The sequence below is a fragment of the Dendrobium catenatum genome, unplaced genomic scaffold (assembly GCF_001605985.2).
Source record: "Dendrobium catenatum unplaced genomic scaffold, ASM160598v2 fragScaff_scaffold_802, whole genome shotgun sequence".
NCBI lineage: Eukaryota > Viridiplantae > Streptophyta > Magnoliopsida > Asparagales > Orchidaceae > Dendrobium > Dendrobium catenatum.
This window is the reverse complement of record NW_021319264.1, coordinates 141,657-162,784: the sequence shown is the minus strand read 5'-3', so window position 1 is coordinate 162,784 and position 21,128 is coordinate 141,657. Positions and strand designations below refer to the sequence as shown.

The following is a 21,128-nucleotide window of genomic DNA, read 5'->3' as shown; positions in this document are numbered from 1 at the left end:
ATACCTTACATGCCATTAGAAAATTTTTAAAAAATTACCCATTTAAAATGAAATTTTAGTACCAACATTAAATTTTTTTACTAAAATTCTATTTTAAGAAGCAATTAACAAAATCATAGACATTAATAAACTAGACAAATATAACTTAGTCTTTATTTGGGATGACTTTCTTATTGCTTCTTAAAGCAACTTTTTAGTATAAAATTTTAATTTTTATATTAGAAAGCTACTTTAATAAGCAGGAAAAAAGCCGTCCAAAACGAAGCCTTAGTCTGCAGATGTGATCTTTCCTTGCTATTTATTCTATATAATTGGATAATCTGGTATCTAAATATAACAAAAATCTGACTGGTCAGGTAAGAAATTACAATTTAAAGATGGAAATAAATGAAGTAGATGCAATTTGCCAACAACAACCTGTAGCATATATTAGCAAACAAATTTCAGCCTCTTTTCATTTTGATTAATCCAATCCACCAAAAGGAAATAAAATCCTATCTCATTTTTGTTATGAGAAATCATTTAGAGAATGTAGAAATACTCTTTTGAATATAGCGAGCATTACATCATACAATACAGTAATAAGTTTCTATTGGTCATTATAACTCAGCCTCTGGTGGCAGTTCAGTTATAGGTCCGAATAAAGCAGTAAAAATTTTGAATAAATAATTCAACAATGAAAATTTAGACAAGGAAAGGGAAAGGGACTTCAATTGATCAGAAGGCCACCACCAGAATATTCAACCTCCTACATTTGTATAGCGTGTGAATCAGTTATTGGATAAAAAAAAAATTATCTAAAGTGAAATAGATTTGATTATTTAATGCATACATTCTGATATGGTTTAGAGACAAAAATATGATAATTTGGTCCCAGAATGTCACAAGCCCACATTTAGTTCATTAACTATTGAAAATTTATATTCTAATTTGATCCCAAGGTTGAAAATAATAATGAAAGGTATTGCCTTCAAAATTCATATGCATCCCTAAGCATGATTAGATGTATAATATATTTAAACTTGCAATTTCATTGAATCTGATAATAATTGAACAGCAATTTGTGAATGAGATGAAAATTTAATCATACCGGAGCTGGAGCTAGAGATGAAACCCAATCCGAAGGATGAGTGGGCAGAAGGCCTAGTGTGTTCAGCTGTCACAAGATAGAAGCAAATGAAGATTTAAATTTCTTTTTAACTATAGATTGCATACGTGTGGAGTAATAAATTATGTAGCAGTTACTAGTACAACTCACTTTCCATACGCCCAAACCCAGCCCAGCTAGATTGAGTGCAATAAAGAGTAACTTGGGGGTAATGGTATCTACTCTTGAGTCTTTATAAGGTTCAAAAACTGCAACAAAACAAAACAAACAAGTATATATATAATCAGATCACTTTGGCAAGCAGCATAACTGGAAACATACAGGTTTAGCTGATGGAAAACATGAAAATTCCGTTAACTACTAAGGAAGCAAGGCATCAGAAATACAGTAGCCAGTAATGAGGAAAAGGCAATAACAACAGAACAGCAAAGAAGCGCAGGAAATACTATATGGGACCAAAATTTGGGATGTTTAATTCACTAAATAAAAAGTTGAAATAAATCAGCATTAGCAGAAACTAATGATAGACAGGCAAAAGATCATTTGCATAACAGCAAGAGCTCAGGAAAAAATCTGATCCCTGGGTTCGGGAATAAGCCGGTGAAAAAAGTTCTTTTCAGGAGGAAGATTCAACAGTGATGAAGCATTGCCAATAGATTTTGCCCGCTTAGGACTTCATATTCTGGGTTTCAAGATTTCCCAAATACACGCTCTCTCATAGGAGAGAATCCTCTCAATTAAGGCTAGCAATATAGGCCCTCTAATATGTTTGTCCATGATAACTTCATTGGTGCTAAAAGGAGCAGCTTTACTCTCCTACTCAGAGGGATTTGGTTTGTAGGATGATGATACGTACGATCAAAATCTCATGATTCCATCATCCCAGATAAGCATATGGACCATGGACTATCTATAGTCATCAAAAATAGAAACCAAACCTCAAGGGAAGATCATTGTCGGCAACTATGGACAGTCTTGTCCAAAAGAACTTCAAAGATCAAGAGTGAAAGCCAAGGGAAAAGTTTTAGGGCAACTCCAATTGACAAAGGAGCTTGGGTCCTATTAGATGCTTCGAGCATAACAAAAAATTTGGATACATGTGAGACATGTCGGTTGGTTCATAGGTTGGATGAATTTGGCTGTAGATTGACTACGTTGTTTGTACAAAGATTCTATAAAAAAATAGATATGGTTTAATGTTTGGTGGTTTATTTGTTTGTACATGATAGTTGCGGCCTATTAGCTTTCTCTCCACCTAATCAACCATCCACACAGCCTTTTTGGTAGCAAAAAGCAAGGCTACCAGCTAATATATATATATATATATATATATATATATATATATATATATACCTCGGCTTCCATAGGCTTTCGATTGCACGCATCTACAAGCACTTGCCAAATTCTACTTCTTCACTTATTGACCTTAGTGTTCGATTCCTGAAGATTCTATTATTGGCCTCTGATTGAGAGCATGCAAGTTCTCCAACAGTCCAGCACTTTAACTTTTTTGTAGTCGTCTTCTATCTTGTTAGCTTCCTCGCTCCAACAACACAATAATCATAAGGTCATCTTCCACCCAAATTCAAGTTGATGCACTCAACGCCTTGTTGCCATGCAAATTACCATCTTCTGCATCTTTGAGGCTTGGTCCTCCTCCCGCCCCAACATACAGACATGAGATGATGTTTCTAATGTTGTAAGCTCCACCAGTTGATAGAATCCTCCCAACATTTCACATTTGCAAGGCCGCCTAGAGCTTCTGTTCCTTAAGATCAAAACCTCGAAGAAGGTAATCTTTATGCTACCTTTCCTCATTCTTCTCAACGGTGCAGTTTCAACCGCTTCCTATGCCTCTACTAGGTTCTCAACCTAGCAGTCCTTAGCCACTATCCCATAAGGCAACGAGAAAGGGTTAACATACCAGAGGATGACCGCAAGGCTTCCTGTAAGCAAGGAATAAAAAACTAGACTAGACCAACTGATCCGACGGTCCGACCAACTGACCAATCTAGTTAAGCTATTAAATTAGTTTCATATCAAACAGGCTCAAATCTATAAGAGTCAGTGAATATAAATTTTATATAACCACCTAGTTCACAATGTAAACCAATAAGCACCTAATCTAAAGGCCAGGATTTGATCTATTAAAATACTTCTATAAAATTTGTATGATTATACCTAACTCTATCCCTCAAAATCTCATGCTTTTTTTCTTTCGCATGTAATTTTCATCATCATCTCACATTTGCTAGCTCTTCTTCTTCACCGGTCATTCACTCTCTCCCTCGACTGTGATTCGCCTACTCCAACTTGTTTATCTTCTCTATCCGCCTCCTCCACTACTTTTCCAATTCGCCGGCTCTAGCTTATTCATGAGCATGATACCTTTATATTTTAGATCTATTTTTAGACTTTCTGCTGTCAATTTGAAGTGCTCTACTTTCGTAGTTCAAATAAGTATTATCATTAAACAAGTTGAAAAATTACGAAGCAGTTTTACTTTTTTTGTAGGTTGAATCAATTTTCTCTCTATCAAATTTGTAGGATCATTTGATTTTAAAAAAATATTAAAAAGATGGAAGGGGAATGCTAATCTTATTTTGCATAATAATTTGAATTTTATTATATAGTCAATAGATTTACTTCTTATAGGCCTAATTATTTCCTACATTTCGAAATGTTTAGTTGATTCCAAAAAAATTTAAAGGATTATCACGACTAGATACATTATGTGATTATCACATCCACATTTTTATGCATCTAAAAAGAGGTTAGTCATTTAAATATTGATGGTATTTAAATTTAAAATTATTGAAAATATTACTTTTGTATGATTAATATTTCAATTTATAGTTATATTTATTTTTGCCACATATTTGAATTATTACATCATTTAGGATATATTTAAATAATATTAATATTTATTACATCATCATGTTCAACCTGTGATTCAACTCATTTTAAACATTTGAACCTTAAACCTCTCATTTTGATTCAATGTTTGATCTAATGTTCACACCTTGCTATAAGCACCCTTTGGAACCCTTCGAGACAAGCCTCAATGCCCAATTTAGAAGGTTAGATTGACCTTTGTCAACAAGTACATATTCATTGTCAGATCGACGGATACTCCCAATAAAAAGTCAATGGCTCCATTATATTTCCATCACCTTGGCCACCTCTCTAGAAAGTCCACAGTTATCTAATTGACAAGTTGTCAGCCACTCCCCTTGTTATTGTCTTCCGCATATTGTCCATGGGAAGTTGGCGTCTTAAATAAGATAAACTTATCGGCTTTTGGGAGATGACATCTTACCAACCCATATCGAAATGACTTGTCTCATGCTAGATGGAGCCTTTAGCCATGGGATGACGCTTACATGCCAAACCATAACTCACCCAATAACTCAAGTCCGTACACATGCCCACCGACCTCAAACACATGCCCATCAAACTTTCGGTCTTTGCAAATTGACCAACTCACAAGTTTGTTGGCTCCCCTACCCACTAGCTTGTCCTCTTATAAGCTTCCAAATTGTGGACTGCCAAGACAACAACTCCTAGACACATTTGAGAAGCCAGAACCATGTCCGCTCATATACTAGTATATCCAACTTGAATAACTGACCTTCAACTCACGACATGATGGGTCCAACATGATGGGTCCCAAGTCCAACACACTTCCATCCAAATGATTTTAGTCAGGTTAGCTCCCCATCCCCCTTTTATCTAAAACCCTTCTTGTGGATCCATCTGCTAAGATTCACATTGTATTGCTTTTACTAATGTAATAACTGGTCATTTATTTTTAAAAGCATTGAACTATTTAAAGGCTAATGAAAAAGTCTAATGCACATAATAAAATCAATATTTTAGTATTACAGATGTGCTGTTTAGAGAGTAGGATTGAAAATCGAGAGGGTGAAGACTTTAAATGTGTGACACAACGTCCTTCTTCAAATCTCACATGTCCTCTATGTATAGCTTTTTTAGAACAACTAGAGATTTATAGCATTTTCAAAAATTAACTACTAATGCATGTGCACTTCCATTTCTTAGAAGGCAATATTAAACCTGCAGGAAAGATTTTCGAGAATGTTAATTTTGGACCAAGTCGATAATGCATATATTATATATCTCAAAATCAAGTCAACATATAGATAAAAAATAACTGAATATTTTCGTCCCATTGCATGCCCTTGTGCATTTTTCCTTCCATATTGATCAACATGTCATGCACTATATCAAAACTCAATGGCATGCTTTAAATCTACAAGTGAAATCAAAAGGCATTCCCCTATTCAAAGTTAAAAATTCTATCTTTATGTTACTCTTCCCATTATTAGGCATTTAGGAGAATGTTCACTTAGCATTAGGTTCCTTCTACTAGTTCATGCAATTACTTACAAATTCTTTAGGAAAACACAAGGCCAATCTCTTTATATGGCCTTTGTTTTGAGACAATTCTTTCAAGCTCTTCTTCACAGCTGATGAAGAATAAGTCTCATCTTATCATTCAGCAATCTCTCTTCATGGATTGAAAACACCACATATATATGCTGACATCATCCAGATGTCTCCTTTTTGTTGTTTTATCCTATAGTGTGGCCCTGTGTGCTTAATTGCCTACTTGACCTAATTAAGATAATTCCTTAGATCCCCTATGTTGAATCCAATAATAAGAACGAGCATCTCTAACAAAGAATTAGAGGGGAAGATGGGGAGAGTAGGCCAGCGGGTGTTGGGAGACGGGGAGGTGGCCGGAGGTGCGGGGGAAAGGGAGATAGATGAGCCGCAAGTCTCGGACTCTTCCAAAGATTGACGGTATTGCAATCACCCTCACCTAGGGTACTCTTTCTTCTCTCAAAGCTCACCACAATGAAGAAGAGAAAAGCTCAAAATTTTATTCATCAAAATCATCATCCCAAATACAATAGAAGGTGCCTTATATATAAGCCTCAATCATGACAAAAGGAAAAAGACTAGAATGAACATAGTGCTACAAAAGCAAACTAACTACCCATAGGGTTAAAGTAGGGAAATTGAAATATAAAAATAAGCAATACATAAAATGCATCAGAAATAAAAGCTCCTGATCGTGGTCATCGATCTTCGATGCCTCCTCTGACAAACGTGCCAAAATCTTTTGTTGATGTCCTCATCATTCTCCCCGGGTAGGAGAAAACTCGACCCTGTCGAGTGAACATCTCGAGAACCCTCGTATAGCTCTAACATATATGGATCCAATCTCTGCAGCTCATCCCACTCGATCCACGTGTCCTCTATCACCGATTTTCCTTCCCAATGAACTAGGTACCTTTGGCGCCCAACTTCTTTAGTGGAAATGATTTCATCATCAAGTATTGCTTCAATCTTCTCCGCATTAGATAAATAAGGTAAATTAGAAAGTGGATGTAGGCTAGGGTTCTCACTGGGTAGGTTCACACAAGGCTCATATAGTGGATTAGTAGGATTAAACTCTAGACCCTCAAAGGCTACTAAATCTTCAATATTAAAAGTAGGATTTATATTAAAACCTTCAGGAAGATCTAGACTAGCACATAAGCATTACTGTTTATTTTTGAAATTATTTTAAAAGGTCCTGCACTCCTAGCATGCAACTTTTTAACGGATCATTGAGGGAACCGCTCCAGATGAATCTGTGCCATTACAAAATCTCCAAGTTCAAATTCTTAAAATATTTTCTTGCGATCAGCATTAAGCTTATAGTTGGCATTGCTTTGTTCAATTCTTTTATTAATTTCCTTATACAATTCATGGAGATGAGATGCAAATGCATATGCAAACTCGGATGTTCTAACCTTAGGACACATAGGGATTAAATTTGTGTGTTGTCTAGGTTGGTACCCATATAAAATTTCAGCGGGACTTAGACATGTGGTTCGACTAACATAATTGTTATAAGCGAACTCAGATACTGGAAGTTTGAAATCCCACTCTCGAATTTGTTCTCCTACTAAAGTCCAAAAAAGGTTACCCATACTCTTATTAAGAACTTCAATTTGCCCATCAGTTTGGGGATGAAAAATAGTGAAAAACTGGAGTTTTGTACCCATCTTGAGCCATAATTTTTTTTAAAATAACTAGTGAACTTGGCGTCTCGGTCAGAAACTATGATTTTGGGTAATCCATGCAGCCTAACAATTTCATCGAAATATAATTTCGCAATCCAAGAAGCATCAAAAGTTTTGGAGCACAGGAGGAAATGAGTCATCTTAGAAAAACGGTCAACGACCACACAAATTGAATCATGCTTTCTAAGGGTCTTAGGTAGGCCTAGGACGAAATCCATGCTTACGTCCTGCCAAGGGCAATTGGGTACAGGAAGTGATGTGTAGAGTCACGTATTCTGTTTCCGCTACTTGGCTAACTAACAAATGTGACATCTACTCACTAACTTACTACCATCGCGCTTCAGGCTAGGCCAATAGAATCGGCATTCTACCGACGCAATGATTTTGGTCTGTCCAAAATGACCAGCTAACCTTCCATCATTTATTTCCAAAACAAGGAATTCTCTACATGAGGTGTTAGGAATGCAGAGTTTTTGGGACTTGAATAGATATTCGTCTTCCAAAAAGAAATCATCAATTATTCGTTCACATCCAATTGTAATTAAGGAGTATGTTTCCTTAAAATTAGGGCAGTCTTTATAATCTTCTTTAATTCGTTCAAATCCAGTTACTTCAGCCCTCATTTCTTTAGTTATCATTATCTGACGGCCTAAGGCATCTGTTGCCTTATTTTCATATTCGGCCTTGTGTTTGATCGTATATGTATACTCTTGAAAGAATTCAACCCAATGACCATGTCTGATCGTGCATTGAGTTTCTTTTGGGAATTTATGTAACACAAGACTTCTTGGTAGGAAAAAATGACAAATTAAATTCCTACGGGACCAGGTAATGTTTCCAATACTTAAGGGACTGAATGATAGCATAAAATTCCTTATCATACGTAGAATATTGCTGCCTGATGTCATTCAACTTTTCATTAAAGTAAGCTACGGGGTGGCCTTCTTGAGACAGGACGCCATCAATGCCATTGCCTGTGGCGTCACAGGTGACTTCAAAAACTTTAGAAAAATCAGGTAAGCGCATGACAAAGGCTTCTACCTTTTTTTTTGTTTCATCAAAAGCTCTAGAGGCAGCTGGGGTCCATAAAAATTCTCCCTTTCTGAGACATTCCATTATAGGGGCTACTATGGTGCAAAAGTTCCGAATAAACCTCTGATAAAATGTGGTTAGTCCATTAAAACTCCAAACATCTCTAATTTTTTTAGGTTCAAGCCACTCATTAATTGCTCTCACCTTCTCGGGATCAACGGAAATTCCTTGAGAAGATATAATAAATCCAAGAAAAGCAACACTATCCGTGAGGAACATACATTTCTTAGGATTAGCATATAGTTGTTCATTCCTCAAAACCTTACAGACTTGTTTTAAATGATTTAGATGTTGGTCCACTGAATTACTATAAATCAGAATGTCATCAAAGTAGAATACTACGAATTTTCCTAGGAAGGGTCCAAGGATCTGTGTCATAACTCTCATAAATGTACTTGGGGTGCATTACTCAGACCAAAAGGCATAACCTTCTATTTGTATAACCCATCCTTAGTTTTAAAAGCAGTTTTCCATTCGTCTCCAGGACAAATTCTAATTTGGTGATAACTATTCTTGAGGTCAAATTTGGAAAATAGGATGGCTCCAGTCATCATATCTAACATGTCATCTAGACAAGGAATAGGAAAACGATATTTGACTGTGATTTTGTTAATAACACAACAATCAACACACATTCTCCACGAGCCAACCTTCTTGGGAGTCAAGAGGGTGGGGTCCGGGGACAGCGCAAGGGCTAAGGCTTTCCTTAATAAAACCACGATGCAGTAGTTCATCTACCTATCTCTTAAGATCAACATGCTCCGTAGGGTTCATGCGGTAAAGAGGAAGGTTGGGGAGGCAAGCTCTAGGTACTAAGTCGATGACGTGTTGGATGTCCCTTAGAGGTGGGAGTTGGTTGGGTAAATCCTCTAGGAAAATGTCAACAAAGGTTTCAAGGACGGGCTTATGCTCTTTTGAGATAGGTTCTTCCAGATCCGCATTCACTTCCCGAGCTACTAAGGAAAATATGGGTGAACCTAACACTAGTTTAGTATCCAGGTCTTTAGCAGTTAACGGGTTTAGGCCTGTGTTGGGTTTAAGGGGAGTGGGTTTTACGTCCTCCTTGATAAGACTTGGGTTGGGAGGGTAAAAGCTTAATCTTCTTACCATCGTGCTCAAACATGCACGTGTTAGATCCCATAGATATGAAAGTCGTTATCGAACAGCCAGGGACGACCAAGGATGATCTGACCAACATTCATGGTTAAAACATCACACCATATCTTTTCCTTGTATCCCACGAATTCAACATGGATAAGACTCCTTTCTTTTACTTACAAGGCAGTTGAGTTGATCCAGGCGACCTTGTAGGGGTTCGGGTGCGGAGTGGTTTTCAAATGAAGCTTAGAGATCATAGTAGACGAAACAGCGATAATACAACTTCCACTATCGATGATAACCTTATAGTTCTTATCGCCAATTTAGGTGAAAGTATGGAAAATGGAAGTTCTACGCCAATCGTCACTCAATTTAGGTTGTGATAAGGCACACCTAACAACTTGCAGATCTAAGTGATCAATCTTTTGCAGGTAGTGGATCACGGTGGTGTCTTCATCACAGAAGAAGTCTTCTTCGTCATCGATGTGATGAACTAGTTCAGTGTCAGGCTCATCCTCTTCATCGATAACTTCTTTGATTATGGTTATTTTATAGGGGCTAGAATATTGAGAGGCAATGTGTTCATACCCATGACACCTAAAGCATTTGGTTCCCGCATTGGTTTTGGGTGTCTCATGTTTAGGGGTTTTGTTCTTAAAGTCATGGCGGGGTTGGAATTGTCTAGCAATGGGTCAATCAGTCATGGGACCAAGTGATTTGTTTTGGGGTTGGCTGGAGGAGGATTTAAAAGGGTTAGAGCGGAAGTCTTGGCGTTTTGAGTGGGCATGGTTCTTGGATTCTTTCAGATCTAGCACAAGACTACAAGCGGCCTCTAAGGTAATGATTCCTCTAGCGAAGAGTTCATTTCGAAGATCTTTCCTAAGTCCAGCTCTAAACATGGATAGGAGTTGGGCAGGGGCGGTGGTTTCCTCGCCACTACAGCGGATCATAAAGTCATCAAAAGTAGATATGTAATCCTTCACAGGTTTACTACCCTGGGTTAATCTATTCCAACGATTTAAAAGTCTGAGGTAGTAGGAAAGGGGAAGATAATTTTGCTTGAGTTCTTGTTTCATTGTTCTCCAATTAGTGATAGGGTATTCTCTTCGAGTTTCACGCATATATTCCAAGTTAGTACAATACTGACTAGCCCTACCAATCAACTTCATTTCAACAAATCTAACTTTTCTTGCCTCTGAAATGTTGTACCACCTAAAGTAGATATCCATTCCTTTAAGCCAATCCAGGAAAACTTGGGTGTCATCAAAGGAAGGGATATCGATTCAGATGTTCTTGAGTAACTAAGTATCATTATCTCTCTAAATCGGATCATGACCTAGAAGTTCCTGATTAGGTCAATGGTTTTGACGGTATTGGTTTCGAGGTGGTCCGTAGTCAGCTCATGGTTCTTCGACGTATGGGGACGAAGGTCTAGAAGGAGTATACATCGTATGGTTTCCTAATTTTTCAATGTGGTCTAGACGATCTCCAACTTGACGTATAAAGTCAGCTAACTTGCCTTGGGTTTCTCTAATTTGTTGGGTCACAGTACCTAACTGTCCTAAGATCAAGTCTATAAGTAAGTTGAATTTGTTCCTGGTCCATTGGGATAAACTAGGAGACACTTAGGGATGTTAAGGAATAGAGGGGCACTACACCTAAACCTATATGCCAACACACCTAAAGCTCACTAAATGATGCAGAAATTGCATGGATAGCAAACAAATAATGTGTTATTTCAAATGGATGCAATGTTACACGACTAGTTAAACTTAAAGATGGCTATTTAAAACTCTAAGATGAATCTTAGCACATGCAATTTGAGCAAACCATGCTTTGATACCAAGATGATGTGAAACAAACAAGAATTGCAAGGAAATTATAAAACTATCATAAAGCTTGCTACTTGAAGATTACTGAGTCAAAATAATTAATTTTAGGAATTCTCAATTGACATTTTGCTTTGGCATGCAGTCACAAATTTTAGGAGAACATAACAACTTAAAACAATATCAAAAAATACAATAAAACTAAATGTGTCGTAATAAGAATCAACAGGTTAATATTTAGAGCTTTTCATCTAGAGTTTCTTTTCTCACTCACACTCGATGAACGGCTTTAGCAGAGAGAGATTTTCAACAAACCAAACGACACCACTAAGAGAGTTAGGATGCCTACGGTCTTGATCCACAGGAAGGTAGCCGGAGAAAGAGGCGCAGGTGAACGTCCGACGAGTTGCCATTGTTCGAATGGCCGTTGTTCGTCGATCGTCCCGGCTAGATGAAATAGTATGCGGTCGACGTAGTCTTCGACGGAATCTTCAAATTCCCAGTTGGGGTCAAAGAAGGGCGACTGAAGAATATCAATTTGTCCTTGCGAATCGTACGCAAATCCGTGGCCGACTTTAGGATCGGTCATACATAAATATGGGAGACTTCTTTATTGTGATCCTTGGAGGAGTCGATGGTTTGTGAAGGGAGAAGGGAGGGAAGGAGCTGGTGGGGGTTCTCGAGTAGAGAGGAAATGGGAGAGGATGGCTAAGGTTAAGGCTAGGGAGGTGGGGAAAAGGACTTAGAAAATATGAATTTTATTTCACAATTTTCTAAGAGAGTTAAGGGAATAATTTTAACTCCAAACTATCCCAAATATAGCTCTAGGGGGCTAGCAATTTAGGAGCTTATGGGGCATTTAATTGGAATAAGGGATTAGATGAGAGAGAGAAAAATAAAGGGAAAGGGGGGGCTGGCCATATGAGGAGGGAGGGAGAGGTCTAGATTCAATGTATGGGGGCCCTTGACTTAAATTAGGAATTTTCATTTCAAATTTGAATAAAATAAAGATATTACCTAAATTAGTTTATCAATAAGGAAAGTGTTTAAATTCAAATATTAATTTGAATTTAAGTAGGAAACTTTCCTAATCTATAAGGGGCTATTTTATAAAAGTGATTAGGAAAGTGAATAAAGGGAATTTGAATTTTGAATTTCAAAATTCAAGGGGGATTAGGATGGACGGCCGGTGGTAAGGGGGCCAAGGGGGTGGCGGCTATGGCCTTTGGAGGGCGGCCGGCGGCTGGAGGAGCCAAGGGAGGCTAGCGGCTATGGGGTGGGGAGGGCTCGGTTAGGGAAGAAGAGTAGGGGAAGATGGGGAGAGCAGGCCAGCGGGTGTTGGGAGACGGGGAAGTGGCCGGAGGTGCGGGAGAAAGGGATATAGATGAGCCGCGAGTCTTGGACTCTTCCAAAGACTGGCGGGTAGCTCATCACAATGAAGAAGAGAAAAGCTCAAAATTTTATTCATTAAAACCATCATCCCAAATACAATAGAAGGGACCTTATATATAGGCCTCAATCATGACAAAAGAAAAAAGACTAGAATGCTCATAGGGCTACAAAAGCAAACTAACTACCCATAGGGATAAAATAGGGAAACTAAAATATAAAAATAAACAATATATAAAATGCATAAAAAAATAAAGGCTCCAGATCATGGTCGTTGATCTCTGATGCCTCCTCTGATAAACGCACCAAAATCTCTTGTTGATGTCCTCATCACCCAATCTTTTAAAACCCAATAATAAAGCATAAACCAAATCATTTGGGGGGAGGGGGAGGAACTATGGGTGGGGTAAAAATGAGAGCATTATGCTAGCGTGAGTGGGGATGGGTAAATTGAGGAGAGATTGGCGTGAAGAATTCAGGAAATGAAGAGGGCTGACAAGGCAAAATGGCTAAGTGGATAGATGAGAGGTGGTTGAGGTGTAATGAACAAAGAAAAATTAGGTTTGTTAAACAGACATGTTCATTACCAAAATTAAGTGATCCTATCTATGATAGTACGATCTTTCAGCTTTGAATATCTTTTAAACATATTACGTTCCAGGTGTTTTGCATTATTTATAAGATATGCGTGTCAGTAAAATTCTATAATGATAACAAAATCATAAAATCCTAGGACATATGCAACCCCTGGCATTTTGATCCTGCAAAATACTGCTAGTGCTCAAATACTATAAAAAAATATTTGTTATGAGTCCCAAATAAGGCTTAAGTCCAATAAGCATGTCTAGAAAAAAATACGAGTTGAATTACGTTCTTCTGCATGGAGAAGGACAAATGAAAATAAAATCTTACCTTTTCCAACACCTTGAAGTGCACTTATTGGCTGCCAAAGAGCAGAGAATGTGATTCCGATACTAAACAAATGAACCGTGCTTCCAGCCATCCACATCATGAAGCCCATCATCATTAGGTTCTTAAAAGGAGCTTGAGCCACCTCCCAGGCTTTCTTCTCATAAGAATATAAGGCAAAGAAAATCATTTTAAACCCATGAAACATTACTAATAAAATAGTAGAAACAATGTATAAGTTACAGCAGTAAACAAAACATTGGAATGTTTGGAACTACTCATGAACATCAAGCAAATATGATTAATACATTTATGACTCCCAAATAAAAAAAGAAATGTGCTGCAGTTAAATAGAAATTCAATGAAACATAAAACAAGATTATGCAAACAATAATCAATCCTATAAAAAGGTAGAATGTATTGGCTTCATAAGCAGTACTGCTCCCATACCTCCTAGTATTAGAACTGGACCTAGAAATACTGCAAGAATATCATATATTCACCCAGCTTAAATCCATTATGAAAAAAAAATAATAATAAATAAATAAGTCGAAATATTTCATGCCCTTACTAAGGGACCAGGAAAGGTACTATTTATATTATACCTTCCTAATTGAATTAAAAAAAAAAACAAATGAAAAACCTATTTTTTACAAAAAAATCCTAATAATTGGTAATAGTGCTTAACCAACATGGTTTTTCTTCTTCGTTTGATTTGTTGAATCCATTATTATTTGAATTGTGTAATCTCCAATTATTAACACCGGTAACTAACCTAACAAAATTTTATTATAATATGAAAGTTTGAACAGTTGTCGACAATAAATGTTGAGAGTCAAGTGATGTCAGCTAGCCTAACTTAATTGTTTGACTTATGAGAGGGGAGATTAGGTGACCACATATTGGTGGATGATGAACATCTGACGTCAATCTTTTGTATGTGTCCAATGACGGTCAATTAAAAAAATTTAGAGATTGGGTTACATTAGGTGGTTGATTTACTCGACCTTCTTATACAAGGGAATATCAACTAACCAAGAAGGCTTGCATCGGGAGTTAGAAGTTGATGGACGTCACACATCACTTTTTGGTATGCATCAGGCGACAGCTAATACGAAAACTGATAGTTAGGCAACTACGGGTACTTTGACTTGGTCATTCACCTTATACGAAAGGATATAGGGCGACCGAGTTGACTTAATAAGTAGGGTGCTGATGGATAACAGACAACAGATTGTGCACTTTGGTATACGTCAGGAGGCATTCAATGAGGAACATGATAGAAAGTGCTTGTAAAGATCATAACTCCCTTGGCTGAAATGAAATTACAGCAATACCAAACACAATCTCCAAGAGGAAATAAGAGCAATAATAAGAGAAAACTCTTTTTAATTGATGACAAACTGAAGAAAATAACAAGATACAATAGATCTTCTATTGGAGAGGAAAATCCGGCTCTCTCAAATCCCTAACCCGTGGCTAGAGCCCAAAACTCCCTAAGAACAATCTAAATTCAGCAAATAACATTATAATCTTGAAATCATCCTATTGTTAGCCTTAAATAGGCTCCCCTAATTTCCTCCAAAATCAGCCTCCTTTCTCTAAATAATTCCCTCTCATATTTGAATTAAAATCAGATATCTTGCCCTAAATAATTTCCTCCCAATTCTAATTAAAACTTTGATTCCTCATCCCTTTCCCTAAATAATTCCCTCTTAAACTTTGAATTCAAATAAGATCTCTTATCCTAAATAATTCCCTCCCAATTGTAAATAAAACTTCTCAAACAATTCATCTTTGATAAAAAGCCTTCCTAAACAGCTCCCTTTTGATTAGGAAACTTTTTAATTCCCTCCCAATCAAATCAGCCGGTCCATCAATACTCGCCTCCCAAAGTGTCAATTTGTATTCAAGGTGGAATGAAGGAAACTAATGCTGAAGCACTTGACTGAAAAATGGACTATCACTAGGTCGAATGATCTATGCCTCCAACATCTCCTTGATTAATCCCTCAATCTCTTCATTCTAGATTTTGGGATGATAGTACAAACGAACACTGAAAGGTGAGATTCCTTCCTTCAAGATGATAGCATGCTCGCGAAAGAGGCAACCCCTGAACTAGCTAGAACATCCCTTGATACTGTTGTAGGGGCGGGTGAATCATGTATGGTGTTTATATCTTATCCTCATCTTTTTCTCCTTCCAAACTCTGCAACTCCACCAAAAATCCCACTCTTTCACCATTTTTCCTCCTTGGAAGTGGCTCCAAATGTGTCATTTCCTATTCTTCCCCCAATTTTTCCTCCCCTCTCCTTATCAGATTAGGATTTTCTCCACTCCCTTGGTTGACGGTAGCTCCCCCCGCCTCCAACAATGTCGCTTTGGTTTGGAACTCAAGCATCTTCCTCATCATCTCCTCCATGATGGCAAACTTCTCATCGATCTTCTCCTAGATTGCTGAAAATTACTTATTGAATATGAAATCTTTTCTACAAAATCATATTTCAATTGTCCGATCTTTACTTCCAGCACTTTAACATTTTTCCCTGCCATAGGTACCTGGATCTAGGCTCCAAACAGCAAAAGAAATAGCAAAAAACAATGAATCGGATCATCAAACAACAAAAATTAACAAGACGGAAGGAACAAACGCAACAAAAATTAGCAAGGAAGACTTATATTTCAGCCCAAGATATGGCTCTGACACCAATTTGATAGGAAGTGCTTGTTAAAATCTTATATCCCTTGGCTACAATTTCCTCGAAATCAGTGAACAACATTAAGAAATTGGGAAGAAAAAGTGAAAAACACATCAAAAATCTTTTTTATTGCAAGATATATGAAAGAAAACAACAAAATTTAGTTGGATCTTCAATTGGAGAGGAACATCCAGTTCTCTTAAATCCCTAGCCGGTGGCTAGAGCCCTCACAACCTAAGAAATTCTAATTTCAGCAAACTCATAACATTATCCTGAAATCACTCTATTGTTAACCTTAAATAAGCTGCCCTAATTCCATCCCAAATCAACCAACTTTCCCTAAATAATTCTCTCTCATATTTGAATTCAAATCAAATCTCTTGCCCTAAATAATTCCCTCTCAATTGTAATTAAAACTTTCTTAAACAATCCCCATTGATTCCTCCTCTCTTTCCCTAAATAATTCCATCTTAGATTTTGAATTCAAATTAGATATCTTGCACTAAACAATTCATTCTCAATTGTAATTAAAACTTTCCTAAACAATTCCCCTTTGATGAAGAACCTTCCTAAATAGCTCCCTCTTGGTTAGGAAACTTTCTAATTCTCTCCCAATATAATCGGTTTATCCATCAGAACATTGAAAGTCGGGTGACACTCAAAGGAATGACTTGATATTTCTCATGATAGAATGATGATTGAACAATCAAAAAGGCTTGTATCAAAGATCAGTGACTAATGAACGTCTAATATAACTCTTATTAGACTCTTTGGCATATGTAGGGTGATTATCAAGAAGAAAAGTCAAAGGCCAGAAAACATTGGATTGCCTGACTTGGTCATTCTCCTTCTAGGAGAGGAAATAAGATGATCAGGCTTGAATAAAGGCACCGATAATTGGCAAACATCAAACATCAATCTTTGGTATGTGATGGGAAACTATCAAAGACAAAAGTCTGAGGTCGAGCACAATGCGACATTGTGCAGTCAAACTCAATCATCCTTCTAGGAAAGGAGATTAGACAATCGAAAAAGCTTGCAACAAAAGTCCATTGTCGACCATTGTCAAACGGTGGAGATCATGAGTGTCAACATTAATCAACAAATAGTGTATAATAGTGCCAATGGCAAGGGTTTGCAACAGTCAAAGACCGATGCCTAGCAATAACAATGATGAGCATCAACGTTGGTCAATGGTCGACGTCTAGCAGTGGTGACGTCAAGCATCAACATTGGTTGACGGTTGATGTCTCACAACTTGATGACGAACATCATTATTGTTCAATGGTCGATCTGATGTTGATCGACGATAGGTACATCATTGCCAGCGGATGACATTGGCAATAGTGACAATGGGTATCAAAGAGTCGAGTGGTAGTGAATAGCATCAAAGTTCCATAATTCTCTAAATTCATGAATTTTATGCACCAAAAATGCTTCATTAAATGTATAGAACCATGGCTATATCTATAGATTTTTGGAGGGCATATCAATATGATTTCTAATAGTAAATAGCACACTTTATCAAACGATTTGAATTGATTCCCCTTGATGATTTGATGTTTGAATATCTCATTTCCTTAATAAGCTCATAATTAAACAAGCTTAAGCTCATTGGATTCATCTCAAAGAGAAGTTCATTTTCTCTATAAGCATGCAAAATTCAAAGGTCAATTTCCGCTCCAAATAGCTTTGAGATATTTCCAATTATGCCTTTGACTACTTAAATAAGCCTAACTGGACTCTAAACAATTTTTTAGTACTGTTGGTTTCATCATGTTGAACTACATTGTATTTACCATTAATTTGGTGAAAATAGACATCAGATTATCCCACAATCAACTGCTTCAGTTTACGGTCCAAATATGTGGTTGCTTTTAGATATGCAATTTGAATAATCAAAATTCCAACATTTGACTATATGAATTTCCTGGAGACATCAAAAATCATTATAAGATACATATTTTAAGAAGGCCACAAACTACAACTAAATTTTAATGAACTCATCAAGCTTGTAGCGTACCATCAATTCTTGTAAATACATTTATCAAGAACATATAAACAACATCTCCGGCCAATCAGACGACTAATAAGGTTCAGAATTTCGCAATTAAATCAAAACAAGGTTATCGGTCAAAGTAAGAAGAGTTAGCCTTCCGATAAGGAAAAAACATACAATATTTCAGAAACTTCATCAACAAATCAAATTCACTAGAAAACATAGCATATATTTAATAAAACCATTCTCCCTTGAAAAAAAACGAGCAAAAAATAGATCAATCCCCTAGGCCAAACCAACGAAATAAATCTTGATCACCAAAAACTATCCTTCGCCCAAACCCTAACTCAAGTACCTGGGATTTCCATGCAGCCTCGGCGTCCTTCTTCTGCCGGGCCACAGTCGAATCATCCTGTGGAGAAAATATAAAATAATATATTCATTAAAAAAAATTCACCAGATAGAGGTAGAGGAAAGAGAGCTTTGGAGAAAGTTGAACCAGATCATGAAGCGATATGTTGTAACCAAGGGGATCTGGGATGGCAGAGGATGAAGAGGAAGATAACGCGGAGCTTTCAGCGAATTCCACCGCCCATCGCCGAGCCAAACCCTTGCCCTTCTCCATCTTGTCGCGCCGGCACTCCACTAGCGCAAGATGATCTCTCTCTCTCTCGCGTTTGCGAGCACCAAAATCACTAGAACAAAATCCGCGGCTGACGATATATATATATACTAGTATGAATAAAATTTTAAAAAATAAAAATATATATGACAAAAATTACAAATAATTTATGACATATATATCAATAATATTAAATTCTATATCAACATTAAATACAATATTTGCACACATATATATAATTTATATATAATCAATAGGCATATAAACTTCTATTATCCTTAAAATACACTCATTCTAGTTGGATGAAAAATTAAAAAACAGGCTTATCTGTAATGTAAGCGGTTTCTTATTGATAGATTTATTGACATCAATATATTATCCATAAGATAATTGAATTAGCGACTCAACAAAAAACTAAGCTTATCATATAACATTACCTACAAGAGCATAAATTTATCATCCAAGCAATAATCAATGACCATAATGAGAAAGACTAAAAATTAGCAACAACAAGTCAAAATTTGTTAAGAACTAATCTCATTAATAGTTGAGGATTTGACCATTGCTTTTTTTAAGCTCTTTAATTTTCTCATGAAGTAACTAATACAAGGACGAACAAAAATAAAATTAATAAGAAAATTATTAAATTATCAAAATTATGAGGATATATAAATGAGAAATGAGATGTTTATGCAGAGTATATTGTAAAAAACTTTGTTTAAGAAGAAATTCAACATTTTAGCAATTAAGAAAGGTTATAGAAAATAAAAAATGGACTCTAAATTAAAGTTCAAATATAAAATTGACATGTTTAAAAGAAGTTGAATTTTTAAGTTGGAGCAAAGTTTTTTTGTTAAAGAGGACAAAAGAACAACAAAAAATATGGAAAGCATTAACATACAATAGATGAGCAAGTAGCTAAGAAAGGAATCAAACCAAATTGAGTCGCCTGATTTCTATTACAATAGCTCGTCGCTCGTATAATTAATGATATATCAATATTATTGTATAAATTCAGGAATCAACATACTATTCTTTGGAGTTTCTTGAATTTATGTAAACAAATAGGAGGCATAAGGACAATTAATTAAAAAATAAAGAAAAAATTAAGCCTCTAATTCCTCTGCTCACTGATTCACTTTTTTTCTCTTTATTTTTATCATGACGATACATAAAAGTTTCACATGTAGAACATCATTTAGTAATGTGTTTCAAAAAGGAAACTATACAGGTTAATTAAAAATGCTAAATACTTCAACAACGCCACAAACCAAGAACTTAGCCACGCATTCTACCCAAATCCTTTCCCCTTTCTCCACCTCCTTCGTCTTTGCTATCGTCCCACACTACACAGAAATCAGTTCCGAAGGTCTCGCCTTTGCCATCTCACCTACCCCAAACCTCTACTCCACCCTTCTCAGCCAATTCCTCGGTCTCTTCAACCTCTCCAGCAAAGACCAAGCCACCAACCACATCGTCGTTGTTAAGCTTGACACCATTGAGAACAAGGAGTTTGACGACATCAACGACAACTACGTCAGCATCAACTTAAATGGCTTAACTTCCGTCGTCGCCGCTCCAGCATCATACGCCAAAAGCTCTTCCCTGTTTCAAAATTTGAGCTTGATGAGCGGCCAGACGATGCAAGTTTGGGCAGAGTATGATGCGAAGAAGATGGAGCTTAATGTGACCTTAGCTCCCCTTAATACCCTGAAGCCGGTTTTACCTCTTCTGTCTTACACCATCAACTTCTCCTCAATTCTTCTGAGCAAAATGTATGTGGGGTTCTCTTCTTCCACTGTTGCGGCCGCTGGTTTGAATTACATTCTCGGATGGAGCTTATATTTGAACGGCAAAGAAGCAGAGCTCCTGGCTTTTAATCTCCTGGCAGCCGGAAATGAAACGGCATGACGTTGAAATCGGAAGTGAAACGGCTGGTTGCGGTAGAAATCGAAACGCTCTGGTTGAGATCTCGCTTAGTTGACATGGGTTCTCTGCATGTCAAACGGATGTCGATTACATATGTGAGGGTTTATTCAAAAGAAACCGTTCTAACGAATGCAGTTTTCATTAGCCATTTGAAGATCAAGAGTGCAAATTAATTACATGTTAAAATAAATAACGGTTCATAATTAATTATTTAGAAGATCAAAAGTATATTTTACATAAATAAAAGTACAATTATTAATCAATTATAATTAAAATAATTGAAATGGAAGGTTAGGATTTAATTTAAGTGATTAAAATGAAAGGCTAGGATTTGCTAAGAGTGGAATCCCAAGCCA

At 36.7% G+C, this 21,128-nt stretch overlaps 2 protein-coding genes across 3 annotated transcripts; one reads left to right on the top strand and one right to left on the bottom strand.

Moving 5' to 3' along the window:
* Positions 1 to 311: 311 nt before the first annotated feature.
* On the bottom strand, positions 312 to 18,924 carry LOC110112304 (ER membrane protein complex subunit 4). 2 transcript variants are annotated; one of them, XM_028696665.1, is made up of 7 exons: positions 18,721 to 18,924; positions 18,577 to 18,633; positions 13,527 to 13,680; positions 1,259 to 1,356; positions 1,091 to 1,156; positions 683 to 748; positions 312 to 491 (listed from the first exon to the last, which is right to left on the bottom strand). In XM_028696665.1, the coding sequence occupies exons 1-6, from the start codon at positions 18,844 to 18,846 to the stop codon at positions 710 to 712; spliced, it is 540 nt and encodes a 179-aa protein (XP_028552498.1). In that variant the 5' UTR covers positions 18,847 to 18,924; the 3' UTR covers positions 312 to 491; positions 683 to 709. The 2 variants fall into 2 exon arrangements, with proteins under 2 accessions (XP_028552498.1, XP_020700145.1); XM_020844486.2 differs by lacking the exon at positions 312 to 491 and having other exon boundaries at positions 531 to 748.
* A 907-nt stretch (positions 18,925 to 19,831) lies between these two features.
* LOC110112312 (L-type lectin-domain containing receptor kinase IV.2-like) lies at positions 19,832 to 21,128 on the top strand. The gene has a single exon (XM_020844497.2). It carries the CDS (start codon positions 20,086 to 20,088, stop codon positions 20,752 to 20,754), a length of 669 nt encoding a protein of 222 aa, XP_020700156.1. The 5' UTR covers positions 19,832 to 20,085; the 3' UTR covers positions 20,755 to 21,128.